The sequence below is a fragment of the Corvus hawaiiensis genome, chromosome 5, assembly GCF_020740725.1.
Source record: "Corvus hawaiiensis isolate bCorHaw1 chromosome 5, bCorHaw1.pri.cur, whole genome shotgun sequence".
Lineage (NCBI taxonomy): Eukaryota > Metazoa > Chordata > Aves > Passeriformes > Corvidae > Corvus > Corvus hawaiiensis.
This window is the reverse complement of record NC_063217.1, coordinates 44,990,187-45,013,540: the sequence shown is the minus strand read 5'-3', so window position 1 is coordinate 45,013,540 and position 23,354 is coordinate 44,990,187. Positions and strand designations below refer to the sequence as shown.

At 40.1% G+C, this 23,354-nt stretch overlaps 1 protein-coding gene across 22 annotated transcripts in view; it reads left to right on the top strand.

Moving 5' to 3' along the window:
- COL25A1 (collagen type XXV alpha 1 chain) overlaps positions 1 to 23,354 on the top strand; it is a 304,370-nt gene that overhangs the window by 198,524 nt on the left and 82,492 nt on the right. For 17 of the 22 annotated variants that reach the window (XM_048302930.1, XM_048302929.1, XM_048302928.1 and 14 more), the window contains 5 exons: positions 2,268 to 2,294; positions 2,460 to 2,486; positions 14,034 to 14,105; positions 14,994 to 15,101; positions 18,217 to 18,252. In XM_048302930.1, coding sequence (XP_048158887.1) covers positions 2,268 to 2,294; positions 2,460 to 2,486; positions 14,034 to 14,105; positions 14,994 to 15,101; positions 18,217 to 18,252 — 270 coding nt within the window. Of the gene's footprint in view, positions 1 to 2,267; positions 2,295 to 2,459; positions 2,487 to 13,123; positions 13,184 to 14,033; positions 14,106 to 14,993; positions 15,102 to 18,216; positions 18,253 to 23,354 lie in introns of all 22 variants that reach the window. The other 5 variants (XM_048302926.1, XM_048302923.1, XM_048302912.1 and 2 more) reach the window with 2 other exon arrangements.

Sequence of the window (23,354 nt, the reverse complement as noted above, 5' to 3'; positions counted from 1 at the left end):
ATATGATTCAGTCTTACTAAAAAACATGTATGGGTATGAACTGTGCTTTCAGAGAACTCTGAACGGTGGAAAATAGGCAGGGTAGGGGCAGGGGCTGCTTGTGCAGCTGGAGATGGCTGAACATACTGCCAGCAGTTGTACCAGGGAGACAGTGCAGTAGCCCTGCAGATCTGGTGGCTGAACCGCTCATGTGAGCTCTAACTTGTTTCTGTTTCAGTGAGCCAGCTTAGTTCAGGCAGCTGATGTGATCTCTCCTGTCTTAGCTTCTACCAACAGGCAGAGCTGTGGCGAGCACCCCTCAGAAAAGTTACGAGCCAAAACCCATCAGAAGCAGGGCCACTCTTGGGCATAAGAATGGCATTGAGCATCTAAATGAAGGCAGCAACAGCTCCCGCAAGACAACATCTGTTTACAGTCTCAGTCATGTCATGTTATCTATAATTTCATGCCTAAGGCCCAAGAAATTGGATTCTGACTGTAGCAGATAGGGGTCATGCTATTTGCACTTTGCAGCCAGTAAGATATTCAGAGCCAGTAATGGCTTGATAATTCAAGGAGGTAGAACATGTGAGCACAGCCTTTCACTTGTGCTCAGCGTTCACTATGGAAAAGGCAGCAACAGCCAGCACTGAGTTTAGTTCTTCCCATCTAGCAATTACTGTGTTACTGATAGTATGAGTTTGCAAATTCACAAGCTCTGTGGCATGTATGTGAAAGTTTTAAAGCAGACCTGCTCTGCTGTAATGTCACATCACAGTACTTGTATGTGAGGACTGTAGCTAAAAGTAGACAGGGCTGCGTGTAGTTTTTGGTATGTATTTCTGTGAACACGTGAACTGGGAAAGGACAGTAAAAGTATAAAAAAAAAAACCAGATGGAGAGACCTTAAAGGTGCAGCTAGGTTGTATTTATTCATTAAATTATTTTGTTTAATTTGTTTTTAAAGAGGCTAAGTGCTTGCAGGGCAACACAAAGTGGGCGGGGGTCATAGTTAATTGAGCAGATAGTTTCCACTCAGCCGGCAGTGAGCACTGTCCTGCCTGAAGGAGTCGTAGGGACATCAGGAGGCAGACTTGTTTCTTTGTCCTTGGCAGCAGACAGAAGACATGGCAGACCATGGAAGGAGAGGCATATGCTTTAACTCCTTGAAATATTTAGCAGCAGATGCTCTTCTCTGGCATGCATCAGAAGCCCTTAAAACTAAGCAGAAAACTGGCTACAACAGGGATTCTCAAAGACTTTCCTGTGGTTGATCAAGTCTTTAATACACAGCAGACTGACCTCCATTCCACTGCATTTATGTGAACCACGTGAATTTTTGCCCGTGTTGTTGGCGACAATCTCTTCTTGTTCTGCATGCGTACACCCTCACAAACACACACTGCCACACACTCTCTTTGTGTTATTAACAGTGAACCATGCTAGCTGGAATGGCTCCTTCTTTGTTTACAGCTCCTTTCATATGTATCTCAGGTCCTTCTTTGTAATGAAACGCCTGCATATCTTTTAGAAAGCTGGAGGTAGAGTCTGCACTGTCTCAGCAGCGAGTTTTCTGCAGACTGATGGCGTTTTTGTTCACAAGATACTAACCTGCAAAACTAGTGGTTTAGAAATCTGCTGCTAGCTTTCTGGAAAGTGCTCAATAAAAATAGAATATTTGTGATTCCATATTTGTGATTCTGTCACTTTACTGTTTGTTGGGTGGTAAGTAACAAAAAGTTATACTCCTGCAAAATCATGTTACACAAAGAGCTCATTTTGACTAAACAGTATGCTTGAGACTAAACATCAGTATTGCCAAAAAAAGGAATGAAAACCCTAATTTTAGATTTCCTAATCTATTTTTCTTTGGCAATCTAAGACAAGGAGGGTGCCAAAATACAGGACAGATTTATATGTATTTGAATTCATTAAGTGCACTTGCAAAGAACTTTTACAGTCTTAGAAAACTTTTATTATCTGATAGGAGATAAACTATTGTCCCTAAGTGAAATCAGTAGAAATTTTGCCATTTCAGGCATAGTTTTGCTTGTCTAAGTAGACTGATTCAACACACAGTATTAGCAAACTCTTCAAGGAATAGCATGCAGTTCCTATTATTAGTAGAGTGAAGAAGCCATCTCTGGAATAGCCCGGGCATTTGGAGTTAAAAATTTTAAGGAAATACATAGTTGGGAAGAAATTGCAGGTTGGCGCAGACCTGTTTCTTGCTGCGTCCCAGGACTTCATCAGTATCAGTAATTAATCTTTGCCTTTGTTTCTTTCAGGGCCCTCCTGGTCCAAAAGGCGAGAAGGTGAGTTGATGTTCGGGTGATTCTTACAAGGTGACTGGAAAGCCCTCCCAGCATGAACTCAAGAGACCGTTTGTATTGATGCAGTGAAATGTTAGATTATGTAAGAGAGCTGGGTAGCACACAGATGCTGTGTTAAACCTATCATCTCATCTTTCCACTTTGCAGGGAGATCAAGGTGATCAGGGCCCTCGGGTAAGCATCTTAAAAAAAATGTTACACTTCCCCTTCGCTGAGTAGGCAATTAGCCTTTAGTGCAAAACTAAATTAAAATACACTGTCTGAGCTAATTATGCTTATTAGCTGCATTTACCCTGCATGTTGAAGTGTCTGCAGGACAGTAATCTGAACGTGAGCAGGTAGTGTCTGGGAAGATTTGAGTGATTCCATAGGGTACAGTTTCCATTATGAGTGGATGCAGGTTTCACAGTGATTTTGCTCTGCTGTATAAAGCTGGCTTTCCTAACCAAACCATTCAGTTTCCCCAGCAATGTGTTCACGCCATGCATGGGCTTCCACAATGCAGAGGGCCAGGGGGTTTCTAATAAATGTACTTCTGGATTTCATGTAAAATGTAGCTAATATTTAGTGAATTATAAACAAATATAATGTATGCATGTATTAGCTTTTTTCTCTGACATATATGTATTTAATATTTTTAATAATAGCAATATTATCACCTTGTAGTTACAATCCAGACAGTTAGAACATGGTTTAATTTAGGAAATGTAAAGGTTCTTTTAATTTCTAAATATCATGTTTATTTTAACAGAGAAATAGAGGAATACAGGAGTGTAAGTTCAAATGGATTGGCTGTGCTAGTTCACTCTTCTTTACATCTGTGCTTCATTAGAAAACGCTTGGTTACATTGTTCAGATAATATAGTACCTCTCTTCAGTTACATGTTTATAATTTTTTCCATAACAGTATGTTCCATGGATTATTTTCTTCTGTTAACTAGGTTAAATATTTTGAATTTGCACCCTTATTTTATTCTACTGTTTTGTTTCATATAATTTGATTTAATTGGATTTTAAATTTTTTCAGTCAGTAAGATTATCTAAAGTCACAACATGCTTTTACAGCTGATTTTGATGTTCTATTAACTACCAAGGTGTCCTGTTATGCTTGGTGCTAGGGCTGCACATCATAAAGACAGCAGCCTGAGAGTGAACAGCTTTAAATATTATTTCAGTTGAAACTCAATAAGAAGAGTTGGAAAACTACTCAAATAAATAAAAGAAAGTAGAGAGAAACAGCAAGAGCAACGTGCTTTTTTTCTAAGCTAACTAATACATGAACTAAAGGTTCTGAATAATTAAAAAATTACCTTTTAACTTCTAAGCAAATTTAGTATCTCTCAGAGGCCATAGTGGGCTGGTATTTTGTCTGGTTCTGTGCTACAGAGCTTCATGGGGAATGTGAGGAGAGAGATGGCAGGGAAGCAGAGCAGTGCCGTGCCTGTGGCTTAGGAGAGGATGCTCCGTTCAGGTGGCATAAGACAGGCCCATGTGTAAGTGCTTGCACTAAGTGGCCTTACATGCAGAAGGATGCATGTTCTTACATTCACATTCACAACTGTGGCCTTAGGTTCAAAAGAACAGGAGAGAACATTTGATGGAAGTATCAGAGAGGGATGCTATAACAAATACGGAAGAGCAACGTTGTGAAGAATATTACATAAGTGAGGATAAGAATCTGGAATTATGACTGTTGGAGAAGCTTCCAGGGAAAGACCCAGAGGTCTGAACACTGGAGAACAAATGAAGTGGTATCAACACAAGGGAATGATGATGCAGATATCTTGGCAAAATGTTGAAGAGGTGTAAGAACTGTTGAGTGGTGAAGCATGTGTGGCTTTCAGTGCCAGGTCTGGAAGTGTTGGCAGTGCCTGATAAGAAGATTCGGGTTTGGTCAGTGTTACTGCAGTGGGACCTCTGCTATGCAGAGGCTGTTGTGTCCCACTTTGCCAAAATACACTCCGTGTACTGTCAGGCTACTGAGCCATACAAATCATGGTTATGACTGTTTGTGGGTTTGGTAAATCAAGTGCAGATAAAAAGCAGAAAATATCCAACCTGAGGAGTTCATGTAGAAGGACATCACAAAGTTGTATCTGCAGCAGCAGCTGGCTCTTGAGACTGAATTCTGTATCTGATTACAGAAAAGGAGTTCAATAAGGTCAGAAGTGGAGAGGAAGAGGTGGTGACTAGCATCTTGTGGACAAGCTGAAATTTCACCAACTCTTTAGTCAATGCATGTTCCAGTAACATACCTCCTATTTAAGTATATGGGTCTAGCTTGGGAAATTTAGCCAGTATTGGTTTTCCCTTAGTCTCTTTTGAATGTGTTCTACAACAACTTCTCCTTTTTCCACCTGCATATTTCACAAGTAATAAGTACCATGAAGCCTCTGACCATTTTATGTTTCATGGTACAGCAGTTATCTCTTCTGATGACTGTCTTCAGGGTGAATCTGCTCAACCTGCTGTGCCAGGGGATTTTCAATATAATTAGTAGAAATTTTATGTGTAAGCCACTCATGCACCAAATGAAACTAAACCCATTTAGTCCTGGTTGGTTACCTTTGCACGTAGTTTTCCATCACTGCCTGTGTAAAATAAACGGGTTTGGAGGTAATGGCATACAATATTATTTTTGAGAAATATTGTACCCGAAAGTCACTGGGGCATGACATTAATGTGTGGATTTGACAAGTTTGCAGACAGATTGGATATAATATCCAAGAGCAGTGAACATTTTCATGCTAATTCATCTTTTACAGGTAAGGTGCCTGACGTTTCTTTGGGTTTATATTTTTACATAATTGGCTTGAAATAAGCATTTAACTTAGCAAAAACTGTTAGTGTTCCAAGCTATGACTGAAATTTCAAAATGACCCTTATTCTTTAGAAAAGCTACTTTCTTTCCAGGCATTTTAGTAAAAGAAATCAGAATAAAATGTAGACTGTCCAGGTCAAGATGAGACCTTACACTTCCAAAATTCTGCTGAAAAGAAAAGATGTTTGTGGAAACACTTTGCAAGAGGCAAAGATAATGCTGTTTCTGACCCACCCAAGTTTTCACCTTGAGATTTTTGCAGGATCTTTCTTTCTGAAATAATTTCAAAACTGCAAAAATAGTAATCAGTTATCTCAAAATGTCTGCAGTCACTGGACATGTAGAATATATACTGAACTGCTTTGAAGTTCAGGTTTTCTTGAAAATGCCTTCAATAAAGTCATACACTAAGAACTCAATCCTGCAAATACCACCCAGTGGTCAGGTACTTGTATTTTTAGAATAATGTGGCTGGGGTTTTGTGTTGGTTTTTTTTTCAAGAATCTGAGGAGTTTTCGTAAGTATTCAGAAGTAATGTGTGGATCAGTCTCCTTCATTGTGCAGAGATGGCATAAGGGCTCTAGTTCATAATGCCATGTGGCTTGATCTACCTATGTCCATGCTGTCTGTGGAAAATATGAGCCAAAACACATTCTAGTAGTGTGAGTGATATTGAAATTCATACCCTGGGTGTGAGTTTGAGCAGCAAGTTAATACAGCTTTTAATCATATGAGACCACCAATAAGGTAGTGATGGTGAGTCCTGATCTTACTAGGAAAAGATTATATTTTTATCTCTTTATGTATTTTTATATCAGATCTCTAATTACTGTGAAGTTGTGGCTGACTAAACATTTAGGTCAAATGCAGAACTAGCTTTCCTCGATACCAGTGTAAGAAATGGTAATATAAGTACATCTTTTGGATGCTCTTCTTTTTGCAGAGGGCTTGGCTTCATGAAATGTCCATGGAGATTTGCTTTACTGTACTGAGCCATGAGAAAATTAAAAATGATGTAGTTTAGCCTGTGGACTGTTTGTTACACTAGATGGTGATATCAGGCTGCTCAGTTCCTGTTGTTCAGCTCTAGTCCAATTTACAAAAAGCTTTTGAAAATATCATGATGGTAGGATTGCAAAGGATGTACTGTCCAAGAAGAGACTGTACCTTGATAATGGAAATTGGTCTTCAGAGGTCAATGTTTGGGAACAGAACAGCTGGTACAGAATGTCTTCACTGGATGTGGAGGGGAGCCTGGTAATCAAGGATGAGGAAGAGGCTGAGGTACTTAATGCCTTCTTTGCCTCAGTCTTCAACAGAAAGCAACACCCTTCTGTAAATGACATAATAAATATCTTCTGTCCTTTAGTTCAGATACATGAGTGATTTCTTACTTATCAGGGCTAGAAATCATTAGCTAGCAGCTGGTTTTAAATTGGTTTTGGTCTAGGTGAAATGAGATACCACCCAGAAGCCATATTAAGTATTTTCATAAAATGCTTTTCTCCTTTTGGTATGTTTAAGTAAGTTTTCCTGTTGGCTGGGGTGGCACAGAACTGATAATATCTCTAAAAATGTCTTAAGCAGGAAAGATGAAGTTCTAGAAAAGACAGGAACTCAGAAGTTTATTTTATTTTGTTAACCTTTATTGACTTGAAGATTAAAAACATTCCTTGAGTCCTGTTAAAACAGTTAGGTTCAGATAAAGATATAATGTTCTTTTCTAGTTAATCCTTTTCCCTGTTTACTTTTAATATATTTGCTACTTATTTGCTGCCTGGTAGAGAGAAATCATTGCTTTGCAAGTTCTACTTTTCTATGCTGACAGATTATTTCAAAATTACCTAATATTGACAAAACCAGTCCTGGAAGCAGTCTATTTACTGAAATAACTAAATACAAGTGTGTGTGTATATATAGACATAAATTCTCTTTTAAAAGTGAAGTATTGCTTCACTTGTTCTATTATAGATACAACTTTTATAAACTATCCCATATTAAAGGGAAATTGAAGGTGTGAAAGCAGTAAATTTTGACCTGATTTTTTTTAAATGAAAAATTTAAAAAGCCTTTTTTAATACGTATGCATTATTATTAGTTAATATGTTTCTAGGAAATATATAATATTTTGAGCCTTTTCCTACTCCTAGTGACAATGCATGGAAAATCTGTATTCATGTCCTTAGAATCAGTACCTCAGTCATAAATTAGAAAATACTAGTTACTGAATGATGATTAAACCATGACCATTGACTTTTCACCCTCCTTTAAAGCCATCCTATTTGGTACTATATGGGGGGATTTGATTTTGGTTTGAGTTGTTTTCTTTGTTATTGTTTGGTTTTTTTAAAGAAAGGAACAGGTTTGCTTCACAAAATAAGTAGTAATATATAAGTTAATCTGATTTCCTGTCTTCTCCAAAAGCAAAACTTAGTTTTTTGGAGTGAGGTCAGGCTGACATTGCTAACTGTAATGAATGTAGGTAAATCATTTATGTTAGAGGAAGCCTTGTTCCCAAAAGTTTCATGCTGATAATTTTTATCCTCATTCAACATCTTGTCAAGGTGAAAATGTATAGTATTAGAGTCAAAATATTACGTTAATTAAATACAATTTTGCATAATTTAAACATACTCTATGAATTTCTACTGTTCTTGATGATTCTTATTTATGTCTAAAAGCATATTTTCTGTTTTACTGTATGTTACTTCAGACATGTAGCAGACACAGAGAGCTGCTTTAATTTCATACTTTACCAGTATGATTACACTCATGGCTGTTTCTTCTGTTGTTAATTGCCCTGTGTAAATCAAATTATAGATCAAGTTATAAGCTGTATCTAGCTACTGTTTCAGACTGCACTCTTAGTGTGCCACAATAAGAATATTTAAAAAGCATTAGTGATTCCTTCTGTTAACATAACTTTCACTGAAGCAGAATCATTGAGAAAACTTCTGGACATCTGGTTTAATGCCAATTTGTCTGTGAGCAGTTAATTTAACTTCTAAGACTTTGTTTCCTTATCTGCCAGGAGGCAGCAGGGGTATTTACCTTCTCCGTTCCTGGGACTAATTATCTGTTCTACTTCACTGGTGTTGGGCTGTTGTGGCTCCCCTGTTTTCCATTAAGGCGAAACTAGGGTAACAAATTGGAGCAAGGTAACTTGGAGCTCTGTAATGAGGAAAAGTTAGGAAAGAACTCAGATGGTATTGGCTGCCAACTTTGTCTAAAGCACTGGGACACTCCGACTTGAGAGTCAGAGTTCACAAAGTGTCCTTTTGGCTGTGAATGACTCTCTAGGGCCAAGCTATGCCTTTGATGTTCAGCTCCTGAGGTTCCCTTGGGGAATGCAGAACAGCTGTGACACTCCAGAGAAAGTGCCACATACCTGCTCCCGAGACGAGGATGTTGTCATTCCTGTCTGAAGAGCTAGGCAGTGCTTGTCTTGCTCTCCACCAGTTGGCTTGCATCTTGCCCCTTTTTAGTAATGCCAGAGGAGTGGTGAGGAAGGAAGTCTCTGTACATCCTGTTCCTTTTTCTACCGTCCTGTCCTGTCACTGAAAATACATCATGAAGTTGTTGTATCTCCAACTACAGCTGTCATGCAAAAGTGCTGCAGAACTGAACATATGAGTTAGGCAAATTTGATTGAAAACAGCTCTAAAAAAATTTAATCCAATCCTAATAACCACCATAGAAGAAGCTTGAGCCACTTAATCTGCATCACATAAGTGCAGCAGGTATAAAATTTGAAGAGAACCACAAGCCAGGACAGAATTTTTTCTTTGAGGAGCAGTTTGGTTATGGACCATCCCATCTTGCAGTTGACTGGATGCCTACAACCACTTTCAGTGAGAGTAGCAGGTTTGCCTTCGGGAAGGGTATTTTGTGGAGGTCAGATGGTGATCACTCATCAGAACACATAATTGAGTTGTGTAGGAAAGACATTTTCCTCGCTGAAAATTCATCTGTCGGACAGAAGTAGAGGAGTTGGCTTTTTTGACTTTTATTCAGTTTGAATGCAGTGTGAGGTAGAATTCACTGTGAATACAGAGGTGACAATAGGAAATAATGCTTCTACAGTGATCTGTTTATGCCAGATCTTAAACACTATGTTTTTATTATTTTAATACAAAGTGTGAATCATTATATAATGTATTCAAATCAAAACTCTTTTCTGAATGTTTGCCAAAGTGAAAAGAAATTTCTGGATTCTTGTCTTGTTGTGGTGTACTGTTTTTGTTAGCAGATTTGCTGCTGGAGAAAGCAGCAGTTATGATAAAAGGGATTATATAAAAGAGCTCCTGCTGAGAGTCCATGGCACTGTACAGGGTGATACCAAACACTGTGTTCCCCAGGGCAGGTACAATAATTAGCCACAGGACTGGCACTCAGTCTGAGGGATTAATTAGAACTGGAGGTGGTGTTGGAGAGAGGCAGAGCAGCCATAAAGAGTGTCAGGATTACTCTGGCCTGAAGCCTGTGTGATTTGATGTGAAATAGCAGCAGCTGGCTGTAACCTTAGGAAGTGCAAGAGAACAGCAGGTGGTAATTCCTGTCTCATTTACCATGTCTTCACAGGAACATGCAAGCTTGTGCAGCTTGGGTTTATTGGCAGGTCAGAAGGAAAATCCTAGGGAGGACTATGACATTTACTATACTGAGCAAATGCAATAGTCAAACTGGAGCGTATGCAGCGCAGTGTAAAACCAGTAACACTGTTGCTTAATGTTACCATACTTGCCTTGTGACAGGGTTGTGGACCAGTGGACAAAGCTGAAAGTACTGTGAAAAATCTAGGACAGCTAGTGGGAATTACATCCTTCAAGGCTATGATGAATGTAACAGGAGAACTATTTCATCTAGTTATAAATTCAGATGGGGAATGATACCATGTTCTGGCATCCCTTGGTTTTCTCAGTAGCCATTGTATGGGGCAAGTAGGGTTTACCTACGCTGCCAGGTAGGTAAGGTGGTCCCATGGCTGTTACCCTCCGTCAAACATTGTGTTTTGCTTGGCATTTGGGCAAAAATGGCAGTGAGGCATGCAACAACTGTGCTAGTTTAGAAATTGTAGCCAGCTAGCATTTCAGGGTGAGCTTGAGTAGCTGTCAGCAGAGGAATTTAGTAGACCAGTGGTCGCTGTTGATGACTGTAATGTTTTGTATTCTGTTAGGGCCTCCCAGGGTGGAGAACAAGAACCCTTCCTATGTGCAGTTCAAGAATCAAACCAAATAAAGAGAAAATTGAGTAACTTTAAATCCGTCGTTCAGAACAGCTTTAGATAGAGAAAAAATAAAACAGATCCAGGGGATATTTGTGGCTGTATTTATAGCAGTGACAGGAAAGGAAGAGAACTCACTTTGTGGGAAGGACAGCTCTTTTTATGCCTTTTTAGAAGCACATTGTGTGCCAACATTATCTTTCATGGATGCCAGAGGGTGCAATGCCTTCTAAAGCCTCCCACACATGCAAAAACTATGGACCCATTGTAGTTTCTTTGCTGGGTTCCATTTAGTGTTCCCGTGTTTCTGGCTCTCTCCAAAGATGGGTGTTACTCATGGGGAGATGATCCAGGTCCAAACTGGCCTTGCACGTATCTCAGTGTTATGTCTAAGATTATGACCGCTTTGGGCAAAGGAAGGAAAGCTTTGTCCTACTTGGGAGCAAGCTGAAAGAAGTAACTACTCTGCAGATGGAGGAATGGGATTGTCCCCTTTTCTCACGTGTTGTTTATGTAGGCAGAAAACTGCAGGACTGATAGCTGATCTTGAACTTGCCTGTGGGGTGTTGGGAAGCTTTGAAAATGCTGGGGCTGGACTGCGAAGTGCTGAATGTAAATGATTTTGTGTACAGCTACACAAATCTTTCCAAAGTCTTCCATTTCTTCCCAAGGAAAAAAAAATCTTTCATGACAAACCAGTATATTTTCTGCATAAGTGCCTTTCTTAATTAATTCTCGGTTCTCCATCATGTTGAAGATGAAATAAATCCAAATTAATATGAGTTTAAAACATCCAATTGCAAATATACTAATTTAGAGGTAACTGAAAATTACTGTGCTGTAATTCTAAAGGCTGATAAATAAAAAATGAAGTTGTTTAAAAATTTTCTGTTTATCCATTTTTTCAATAAATGTCATTTATTGCTTGCTATTCAGATTTTACTTCTTATGTAGGTTTCTTGTTTGTGCTCCTTTCCATTACATGGGTATTGTAGTTTTATCTGGGAGAGAAATGGACCATGTGCACAGCAGGGCTAATGAGTCACAGATGTAAAGATTCTGGCACATTACTAGCTAATAACTTCTTTAACTTATATTCCATAATAAGATAAATGCAAATTTGATACATCTGTTTCCTAAATGATGTATCATTCCAGTCTTATCAGTGTCTCAGGAGTGAGTCTCTTTATATGTTGTGAGTTTTAGCCTTTTTTGGTTTTGTTTTCTGTTTATTTGTTTCTAAAGAGGAGATTTCAGGTCACTGAGCAATGCAGTTAGCCACACCACAGTTCATCCCAGGAAGTGGGAAGGCTGCATTTAGCCACTGGCTTTATGGGATCGACTTACAGGGTCTCAGCTTCCTCATCTCATGGATGTATAGCAGGAATAAAGATGCTAAATGCAACTCCAAGATGTCAGCGAAGAACATATATGCATCACAAAGTTACTCTGCCTTTTTTGTAAAGGCTGGTGCAGTCTTTGTGATCCAGAGGATCTCTGGTGTGGTTGCACGTGGAGATGAACAGAGCAAGTACTTGCCGCAGTAAAAGAATCTGCTGCAGCTGAGAGACCTGGGAGGCTGCCCTGGGCCAGCTGGGCTGCAAAGAGCTCGTGTGCTACAGCAACATGGGCTGCAACAGCAGAGCCTTCATGCGGGACTCCCCAGAAGGCCGCTTGCCTGGCAGCAAGAGTCGGCCGCAGCCTCCCCTTTAGGAGGTGCTAAGCTGCCATGGTGCAGCTGTTTGCTGCAGGAGGAGCCCCCAGAGGGGCTGTGCTGCCAACTCTACCTCATAAAGGTGGTCTGTGGGCATGTAGGGGGCTTAGAGCTCCTGGCTAAATTTTATTCTGTGTTCCTCAGCCTCTCTGCCGTTGAACAAGCCTCTGCTTCTGACAATGTGCTATGCTAAAGGCAAGGAGAGGACTTAGGGGTTTTCTCCTCTGTAGGAATTCACTGCTCAGCTGCATAAGGTTTTGGCTTTATCAGAAGGTTTAATTCATAACCCTACAAGGTAGCTCAAGAAAGGTGTTGAACTGAGAGCAAAATTCACCCCCTTGTATTGTGACAGCAGGCCACAATTACCACACTCTTCCCTTTTCCTACCAGCACAGTACAAGTTCTGCACATATTGGTAGAGTAGAATATGAGAAACCATATGTGGCATACAACACTTGAGGGGTAAAAATGGATGTGAAAATACTGCTATGTATGTCTTGAAAATTTTGACCATGGCCCTTATGGACTACCCAATATCTAGCAGTAGATCAATGTTCAGTGTTTATAGTTAGGTATGTGCTACCAGTTTATGTGCTGAATGTCATATGTTAAACAGAATGTGAGGAGCAGGATATTAATTATGCAAAGTACTTCAGTGTATACTGTCATTGCTGTCAAGTTCTGCAGCAATCCAGAGTCTTTCTACTTTTCACTTTTTGAAGTGCTGTAGTACATTTCAATTGAAAATGGCTAAGTCATGTGCTGGCTGATAGTCTTAACAATTGTCAAATGATCATAATTTATTGTAATTTTAAGGAAAGACACCTTCATGGTGTCCTTCTAAAATCTCTTGATACTCCTATTGTGAGCTTGCATCTGCAGTGCAGTGCAGACCCAGCTCTGTTTCCCATATGACAGAGAGGCCATTTCCTGTCAGTCGACAGTGTGGGGTGTACTAAACGTAGTGTTTGTTCTGTTTGTCTGTTAGTAAATTGTGTCTCTGTGATGTTTGTGTTGTGCTGTTCTCGTACCATGTTATGCTGTGTCCCTAGGGCCTGCCAGGCTTCCCCACAGTTGCTGCTCTGCACAGTAATCAGATCCTCACCGTCAAGGTTTGTGGCTGACATGTGCCTGTTCAGTCAGGTCTCTCTGTATCAGCATAAAAGTGCACATGAAAAATTGTTTTTAACATGGAATATGAGTGAATCCTTATGGTGTACCTGCATTGATCTAAGTACTCCAGATGCAGAGTGTGGGATCAAATCTGTAACTGTGTATGGTGTTACCCCTGGAAATGCCTACATTCCCCCTGGTCTTGGTCAGTATCTTACTTTCAGATGAGGTTTTTCCTGTTGTTTAGCTTCCCTGAGGCATACATGAGTGTGGAAAATGTCAGCGAACTCTATACTGGTTACATGTCGAGTCAGATAATTGTGGTAGATATCAGAGGTTTACTCTGTACATCCATATTTTTTCAAAGTGGATTTGCAAATTAAGCAGGAAGCAATCTGGTCAAGCTGGAGCTTCAGTCCTTACAAAAATAACACCATTCTTCATGGCACAATATGCTGGTTAGAAAATCTGACTGAAAGTTGAACTGGTGCTTTGTCTCTAGAAGCTTTGCTGAAAGAACAACATATAAAAATACTGAGTTTTAGAGCCTGGGTAATGAAAAAACTAATATACATGCAGAATTCTCACGCAAAATCTGGGGAGAAAGCAGTTACACATTTAAGTCATTGTATATGATTTAATTCATAAGCAGTATGTCCTGTACAATAGAGGTAATTTTTTTCCAAAAGTAAATGCACAGTTTCTTTCAGGCAGAAGCACCAGTTCATATTACATTAGCTATTAAAAATCTAATGAATATGTCTTTATTTCTTTCTCGGGCCTTCTGATGTCTATTCTTCAATTCTCTCATCTCTGATCTTCAACCTTTGACCTCACCTGCCTGATCAGATGGTGTTTCCTAAAATCAATCATGGGTTTCTCTCTGCTGATCAGCAGCTCATTAAACGCCGCCTCATTAAGGTAGTGCTTCATCTCACTGGAGTCTGGTTCTTCTTTACACTCAGTTTACTCTTTGCTGTACCTTTTTATCAGATGCCTTCTTATAGCAGGTTATTCATTTGAAAAGGCTTTGAAATCAAGCAACTGTTAATGGCATTAACAGTTAAAAGACTATGGGTGGCTTTGCTAAGTGATCCACATTTGAGATGCCAGCAGAGCAGCTTTTTCCAGTGGTTTGCAGTGACATGCTGGAAATAACTAAAGTACCATTTTGGGGTGTCTTTTCTTTTTTAGAGGGGAAGGTAATATGTTTTGACAACTCTCTTGAAAATTGACTTTTGCAAATTAATAGGTAAAAATGAAGAGAGCTAGCTAATTGTCACTATAAAACAGCCTCCCGAAACAGATGGAAAACTATGTACAACTTCATGAAAAAGCAGTTATTTTCCATGCTTGTTTTTGAAATCTACCAATATATCGTTCATGGGCTTGGAAAATTGCTGTGCAAATCTGTATATTCTCAGATGTGACTTTCCTTCTTCGCCTCAGCTTTGTTATGATTATGCAAATCATGAAGCAAACAGATGCTTATCGAAAACAGTCACTTGCTCTGGAGAACTAGATGAGTAAAATATTTCAAGACTATCCCAAATTTTGGCATATGTGCTGTGGTAAGAGAAGCAGTTTGGAATCTAAATCTTCTGCTCTGTGGCTGATGGCACCAGACAGATACAAACTGTTGGTCTTCAAGGCAAAGTGCTGTTTCTGCCATAAGTAGTGAAGAAGTCACTGTCCAGTTCATGGCAGCTTCTTCCAGCCCGTCTTGCTCTCTTTGTGGGTGAATTGTGTGTGTTTTTATGTGGTTGATGCCTCTAAAGCAAACTTGTCATGAGTTTTTTGTTGGTTTAGGGGGACCAAGGACAAGCTGGACCCCCTGGACCTCCAGGGCCACCAGGACCCAGAGGTCCCCCAGGAGATACTGGCAAAGATGGTCCTCGTGGGATGCCTGGCTTAACGGTGAGTTAGTCTGTTGCTGCCTTGGTGTCCAAATTTCTCTCCAGTGTATGCCAGTGTAGTGTCAAATACATTTTCTGAGGTAAGACTGGCAGGTAAGACGTGCAGAAGCTGAACCACAGGCAGATTTCATGGTGTACCCGAAGTCCCACACACACAGAACAAGTGTATAGCAGGGCCAGAAGTAACACCAAGGTTCCTTGCCTCCCACCCCTGGCAGTGTCCCCACACTTTCTAAGGTTTCTCAGTTGCTCATTGATGTTTAATAGCTGTGTGAGGAGAGTCTGCCCCTTTCCATGAGTAATAAATGTTTCTATTCAAACTTCAAGGTAAAGCTGAATTTGAGACCTCGCAGTGTGGATGTGCTTTACTTTTCACTTCTTAATGGTTTAACCTCAAAAGTCATGGAATAAAGTAATAAGGTGCTAAAGCTGCCCAAAGTATGATGAAGTTTGGAGTTAGATTCTGCCATCTCTAAACAAGAACAGTACCATTTTTTTTGACTCAGCCTCTGTTGCATTAGGACAAGCAGCAGAATCCAGTATATTGTGCATTGTTTGTTTTAGGCACAGGATCAGTCCCACACTTCTTAAACAGATGCCTAAACACATGACTTTTTAGCAAAGTATGTGTTTGATTTTGGTTTTATATTTTGTGGCCTCCTTAATTTTTATTCCTTTGAAAGACGTATCTTTCTTTCCATTTCCGTGAATGCCACGGAATGTGTTATCAGTGTGGAAATGGAATCACAGACAGGAGGGAGACATGAAAACTGAAATGGCACATGTACAGATGCACACGCACCTTCACATGCGTGACAAGTAAAGATTGTGGCCAAGAAGACACATGGGGAACCAGCAAGGTGAGGACCAGCACTGGAAACAAACTGGTTTCTTGAAGGAAAAGCATAGGTTGTTACATGAGGCCAGGACAGGAAGGCATAATTTTTTCCTGCACGGCCTTTTTGGGTAAAACCAAAAAAAGAAATATCTACACTCCTGTTCTAACGCTATTCAGGTATTAACTGTCTAAATGTAATATAGCATGACAGTAGTAAGATGCTGCTAAAATTTCCTGTGAAAATCCAGCAAAGCTGGCCAGTTGAAACTTCTAGGACTCTAGGTCTGCTGCTGCTGTTGTTGTTTTGGCTTGATTTTTTACCAGTACTGCCCTCATAAGTTCTAGCTCAAGATTATGAAATTACATTAAAAGTCTGGAGCTCTCATTGGGATGCTTTACTTTGGCAGTCTTCTCTTTCTTGTTAATCCTGTGGCACATCAGGCCTTGGGTCTCTTCTGGGTCTCCCTTGTGTTCTTTTATTGTGGTTAAATGGACTGTGGTCAGGAGAGTTGATGCTGGTTTGATCTGGCAAGGGCAAGACTGAAACCAGAATCCATTTCTGACTGCAGGGATAGTGCTTTAGTAATTCCCATACATGGGGCTGGCAGAATCAGCTGACCTTGCTGATTACAGTGTGGCTGCATGTTGCTCTGTGCTTTTTAGCTAAGGGATCACTAGTGTTTTTTCTCATATCAGGAAAGTCATCCATTTTATGCAATGAGGTCATTCCATTTTATAATAGTTCTGTAGTGATTTTGACTTTAGATGGCAAGAGAGAGATTCTTTTTATAGTTTCTAAGCTGTGGCTATCTTAAGCCCTCTAACATTATGGAAAATCAGTTCATAATAGTGCTTTAGAATCAGATACAAACAAGCACTCAGGTAGAAACCATCCAGTTCGCTGCCCCTCGCTACTGTTCTGTACCCTCAGGTTAATGTTCCTGATCCTCAGAAGGCTTGTTCCTCCATGGCTGTGTGATACACAGTCAAATAGGAGAGCTGTAAAGGGAAAACTTAACTGAGATGTAAGGACAGCTTTGTCTTTGAGGTAAAGAATTATGTGGACCTTTGAGCTAGTGAGCTGAAAACAGCAGCTGCACTGTGCTGTGAGCTGGGGCATTGCAGCATCATGCAGCTATAGGAGGATGTCCTTACAGTGACCAATGACCATAGGCAGACATTGCCTCTTTTGCAGGGTTAGAGAAAGCAGGGCTTCTATTCCAGCCTGTCCTTCTCAAGAAAGAAGGTTTACAATCACCACAGCTGTAAGGTGGTGTTTTGGGGTAATGACTGGCCACAAACCAGTGCCTCCATGGCTTCTTTCTCCCAGCTGTCTCGGTGTGTTTGCAGGTGCTGCGTGTTTGCTTCTGAGTGCAATGCACACACACCCAGAGAAGCAGTTCTGATTCTTTTCAGTTGCCAAGAACAACGACATCAGAGCAGTTCTCGTCAATTTTAGGACAGGCTTTCTTTTATGACAAAGCTGCTAAAGAGGACCCTGCAGCTGTGCTGATACAACAGTGCACGGACTGCCCTGTGCTCTGTTGGGTTTTCAAGGGAGTGACGTATAAACCAGACCGCTAAAATGATAGGAGCTCTGGGGGTTTTGGATGGGTATTTTTAGCCCGTATTGTATGACTGATATGTTTTACTGTCTCTTTTTGTGTTCATATGGGAAGAAAGGGGAGAAGATAGATTCTATCTTTAGGTAGAGTTGTGCCCACAGAAAGAGAATACGTTGGAAGAATGATGGGTTACCATTTTGAAAGTAAATCCAGGTATTTAACAGCTGAGTAATTATTGCATGGCTTCAAAATACCAGTATTCATGGTTTTATGGAACATGGTAATTGACAGTGGTAAGTTATGCCTGCTGGCTGAGGTGATGACACAGAACAGTAATCTTGGAATATGTAAACTGTGGGATACAGCAGATACGTGGAAATAACCTTTCTGCATCCTTCAGCACCATGGAATGGAATATTATGTTTGGAACCAAGGGACAGAGTCAGAACACCAACATCTAACTCTTGCCTTGAGAACGATACCATTGCATGATTGTGGAGTAGTACTTCTTAAGATGTCTGTGATTTGGACTACCAGGTTAAAAAGCAAAAAAGTAATAGTTTAATGTGCAGTCAAAAAGCAAAAACGTAATAGTTTAATGTGCGGTCAGCTGCCATACCTGTTTAGGAATTTCTAAGATACTTTGTTACTGGATAGAAAACTGGATTCAAGACATGTTGCTGAAATTATTCACTCCTTTTTTTTATTCAAAGGGTGAGCCAGGAAAACCAGGAGAACAAGGACTGACAGTAAGTATTCTTCCAGTTTGCTAAGAAAGTGTAACATGACACATACCTTTTAAAATGGGAAATTCCAAAAAGATTTATGGCTGTGTGTTTCCTAACCTTCCTTTGTCACAGGCTATTTGAAGCCTTACTTGTGAAGAAACACAAGAGAGAAAACATCCTCTGTTTAAATAGAGTCACCTGTCACATAAGGCCAACTTCTTTAAGCTTGCAGAAGCAGAGGGAAATAAAACAGCTAAGGGCACAGCAAAACAAAAAAAGAACCAAGCCAGGGGTCACAGCTCTTGGCACCCTCTTAACAGTGTCTCTAAGTTGAGCTGTTTCTACCTTGAGACCATTGAGCAGCACAGGAATCCTCTACTTGTTTTACAGGCCAAAATTCAAGCTGTCTCTGTAGCAAGGACTCTGGACAGAACAGTGAAGACACAGCACTGAAACTCTCAGAATGTTCTCTTCTGAAGTTTCAGTTTTTTCCTCTGTGTGTGTCAAATACTTCCTATTCATTTGGAAGTAAATTGAAGCTCCACTGGTTGTAAATCAGCTTCAGCCACAGGTTAAGGCATCATAAGTTTCTGCCTGTCACCTATTCCCAGAACTGTGGAACATGCAGTGATTTTTCTCCCTTAAGATCTCTCTAAACATGGTCATTTTTATTTTTATGAGAGATGACAGGTTGTAGCCCAAGGCATGTGGTTTTTATTCCTGAGTGTTTCTGAGGAGGAGGATTATCAGTAATAATCAGCTCAAAAATCAGTGCAGATATGATTGCTATCTGAATTTGTGAAGCTTTAAACAGGCACAATGATATTTTACCTTGACAAATTGCAAAACATTTTCAATTGACAAAATCCAATATATTTTGAAAGAAAAAATCTAAGATTCTGAGACCTGGAAGTATCTGCTGTGATCAGGTAGTTAAAGGCCTGTACTTTCTCATTTTGCAATAAAGGTTTATCAGTTTCAAAATCAAAGCCTCCCAAAGGTAGTACCTCATGTTTTAGCATGCTTCTGTGCTCTTTTTTAATCTGTTCTTCTGGTTTCTGAGGGCCTGGGAAGAATAGATGCAATAGCTAGGAAGGGAGCTTTTTGGGTTTGTTTTGTTGTATTTGGAAGATTCTCCTATTTGACCTCTGGACAGAACTCACTCAGGTTCTGCAATAGTGTCTTCTTTCTATTCAAGACCAGATCTGCAGAGTCATGGGATCCTTGAGGGCTTTTAATCCATCACCTTTTAGTCCCCATGTTCAGAGCATTCCCACTGCTCTAATGTAACCATCTGTGTGTAAGAACTAAAAAACTGCTACTACTCTGTTTCTCTAAATGCAGATGTGTTTAGATAGGAAGAAGAGGTGTTTGAAAATCAAATCAGCAAGCCTGAGTTGGAGAAGGATCCCAGATTACATGAATTTCCACCTCCAAATGTCTTCTTGAAAAGTCAGTCTGACAGCTTAAATGTTAGGTTGTGTATAGATCAAGTGAAGAGCATCAGAGTATCAGGGAGGTAATTAGTTTCTTTTTATTCTTCTTGGTGCTTCTGACATACTCTTTGTGCCAGTACAGATTTGCAGAGTCTCTTTTCTCTGTAAAATGTTACAATTTTAGACAGGGACTGTCTAGCTGCTTCTGACAATTTCCGTCCTGCATTTAATGAATTTCCATATTGGAAATTCAGATACTGCTGCCAGAATAGCTGATTTCCCAACATGTATGTTGTAAGATTGCATTGCTAGAAAAAATAGGTATATTATGTGGTGAGGAGCACAGGCCCTTTGTTTGGGTTTCTTTTTGTGCATTTTTCGTCTATTATTTTTTCAAAGTAAAGGAAAATGGAGATCTCTGACCAGAGGAGCTTCTAGGTTGTTTCTGCAGGGATTCTTTTGTAAGGACTTGCCTTTGTTTCACACCAAGAGTCTGCAGTCCGAGTTAGCTTCCTGTTTTTCTTCCCAATGAAATTGAAACTGGGAATCCAAGGAGTTCCATAAAGTACTACCAGTCCTTGTCTCCCAAAGGTCCATATGTTGGAGTGTGCTGTGGTTTCCTACTTGCCCATGTGGCCAAGGCCCTTTCCAGTAAGATGCAAGTACTGTGGCATATATTCTGATTCTTCCTCAGAGATGGAGGCAGGATGCAGCCAAGAAGAGCGCTAAATGTTGGGAGAGAATTCCTACAGCTTGGGTGCACATGCTGAAGGTTGTGGAAAATGAAGGCTGTTTATAGCCTATAGGGTCACACTCTCAGTGGCTTTAAATCCCATCCTGCTCCTCAAGTTAAGGAGAGCAGCAATCCTGACCTCTGCATTATAATAATGGGGACAGAACATTTTTCTCTTTCAAAAGCATTTTTTACACCTGAATTTGGTAACATGCCTTGGTATTTTTAGATGAATGTACATGTTATTGATAGAGCTGGCAAACTTAGTACCTGTGAACCAGCAGTGGTATGGCTTGAAATGACTTAGTTTTCTGTTTTCTCACAAGAAGGGGAATAAATTTCTTGAAGAGTACAAGATATGGCAACAGAAATAGGTAACGGTGTTTTCCAGCTTGTTCCTCAGGATGTGAGGAAGCCTGACAAGAGTGTGACACACGCTGAGTAAGGCGTGACACACTGTGAATCAATACGTACGGGTAACCAGGGCAACCACGAAGCCACAGCTGAAATGCAAAGAGTAGATTTATTTCATTAGCTCACTAACAGCACCAGGTAGCTGGGACACACAGAGCCACAGCTCCATTAGGCTCAGTTCATCCTAGTGAAAAGAGACACACAGGATACAGGCTCTGTTGGGCTCAGTTCATCCTAGCGCACAGCAGGGGTGGGGTGGGGCTGCTACTGGCCCCAATATATCGAAGGGTTCCTGCAGGAGCAGTTTATCACAAGGCTGTGCTTCTAACGAGCACTCTCTCTCCCAGCAGAAGGCTCAAGTATGTCTGTGACAGTGTATTATCTCCACACAGGAATTCTGCTTCTTGAAACAGGCAGAGGATGAGCAACAGTAGACATAATAAGTGGAGTTTCCCCACACCAAAATTCTTGGTGTTCCCAGCTGCAAGGTCACTTTGAGTGAAATTATTTCCTCCTCGACAAATCTTGTGGGTTTCACCCTTTCCTCCCAACACCTGCTCAGGCAGTGTGTTCCTTGATGCACAGAAAGTTGAAATTATTTTAATGCATTTGGAATTCTGGGAACATTCATGTTCTCCTTTCAATGTAACAGGAAATCCAGTGACTCTAGTGACAAGACGGCAATTTGCTCCAACTGAGAATCTGCTGCCATGGTTTTCTTCATATTTAATGAAGTTCTGTGTTGGGAAATAAAAAGAAAATTATGTTTCAGGGTGATGTTCTGAGAGAGGGCAGTAATAACCTTTCTCCCTCTCAGGCAGTAGAGGTTTGCTTGGACGATATGCAGAGAATGAGAGTGTTTGAGTTCTGTGACATGAGTTCTGCTTTGGTACAAGAGTTCAACTTCAAGACAAGGAATGGCCTTTCTTTTTCCCCTATTTCCAGTGTAAAAAAAAAATGTGTGGGTTATGGCATGGTGGTGGGACAGTTTAGGATGTGGGAGGTTTAGTTGTTTAGTTGCTTAGTTGTCAGGAGTCTCTCATTCTCTGTTAAAAATCATTCCAGGTTGTCCAAATGCCAGCCAGCAATCTTTTGCTTGTCTGTCCTTATGGTTGAGATGCTTGGGAGAACTCTTTGCAAGGGTTTTTTGGCTCTGTTTGTTGCTGTGTCAGGAAGAATATGTTTTCTCTTTGAGCCAAGAAATTTCAATTTCTTTTTAGGTGAGATGGAGGTTTAAGTTATAAAGATGTGACTGCATGCATCTTTAATGTTAGAAGAGAATGAAAGAATGACTAGTAGTTGAAATTTGTGTCTGGTTTCCATGACACTTGAAAGCCCTGCAAGATGTACTTTCTTCAAGAGTTGAAGGTATCATTCCTCTGTGCAGAAAGGATTAAGAGAATTCAGAGGGAGGCCAAGCAGTGGGGTGACCAAAGGGATTAAGTTTTGAAATATTATGTGGAACAAGAAAAATGTGTGCTGCTCAAGAGAGAAGGCCAGTAGTTTCCATAGTTTTTCAACCTTCTCAGTTAAAGTTGTGTCCTGCCTCTCATAATTCATCCTGCTTCCCCTGCCATTTGTCTGCAATTCTTGGTGATAAAGACTCTTGAATACCATACAAGAGTTTTTCCAGTTTATCTTCTCATTTTCAGAATGAATAATAGATGGATTTGGAATTTGTTTCTACCCAAGAGTTAGGATTTCTGGTTGCAGGCTATTCATGAGAACTTAGAGTCAGTGATGGAAAATACTAAAGGCTGACACTCATAGATCAATGTGTTCAGATTCATAACATGCAGTGGGATAGAAGTGTGTGCAAGGGATGGTTTTGTTCCTAATTTCCATGTGGGAGATTTTTCTGTGCTTTTATGTGTAAAGTATTTTCCACTAGTTCATATGAATAAAAATGTGGAATATTAAAATATGCTATGTTTTCAGCTCCTTTTTTCAGAGGGAAATTTAAACATGTTTAGCATACAGTGACTTCTTGTCAGTGGAAGAAAAGCTCCATGTATTATTTTCTTCCCCAAAATAGGCTTTGAAGACAGATAAGTAATTTTGCAGATGTTTTACAGGAACAGAATGCTCCAGAATAACCAGAGAACTCAGGTAAAGGTGTCTCTTTGCAAAAGAACTCTATACTATAATGATTAACACAAATGCAAAATCCCTCTGCTTTAAGATACATTGTTTTCCAAACTAGTACTTTTGTGCTTATACAGATTTGCTGGGCATCTGTTCAAGAAAATAAAAGGTAATGTTATTGCTTTTACTGGTTGTTCAGAAAAAGGAGGATGTTCTTCCAAAGGATATAGCCATATTTGTGAAAGACAGTGGAAAAGTGTAACCTTGCAGTTAAGTCTGAAAAATGTCACATCTTTAAAATGAATTAACACTATTTTTCATCTTAGGTTAAAATGAACTCACAGGGACCAGGCAGAATTGTCTGGGAAGTGCTGCTGGTTTCAATTCAGCCTTTCGGGCCAATGGTCAAGGCCAGATTCTCAGCTGCTGTGAATCTTCATAGCTCCTCTGGGAAG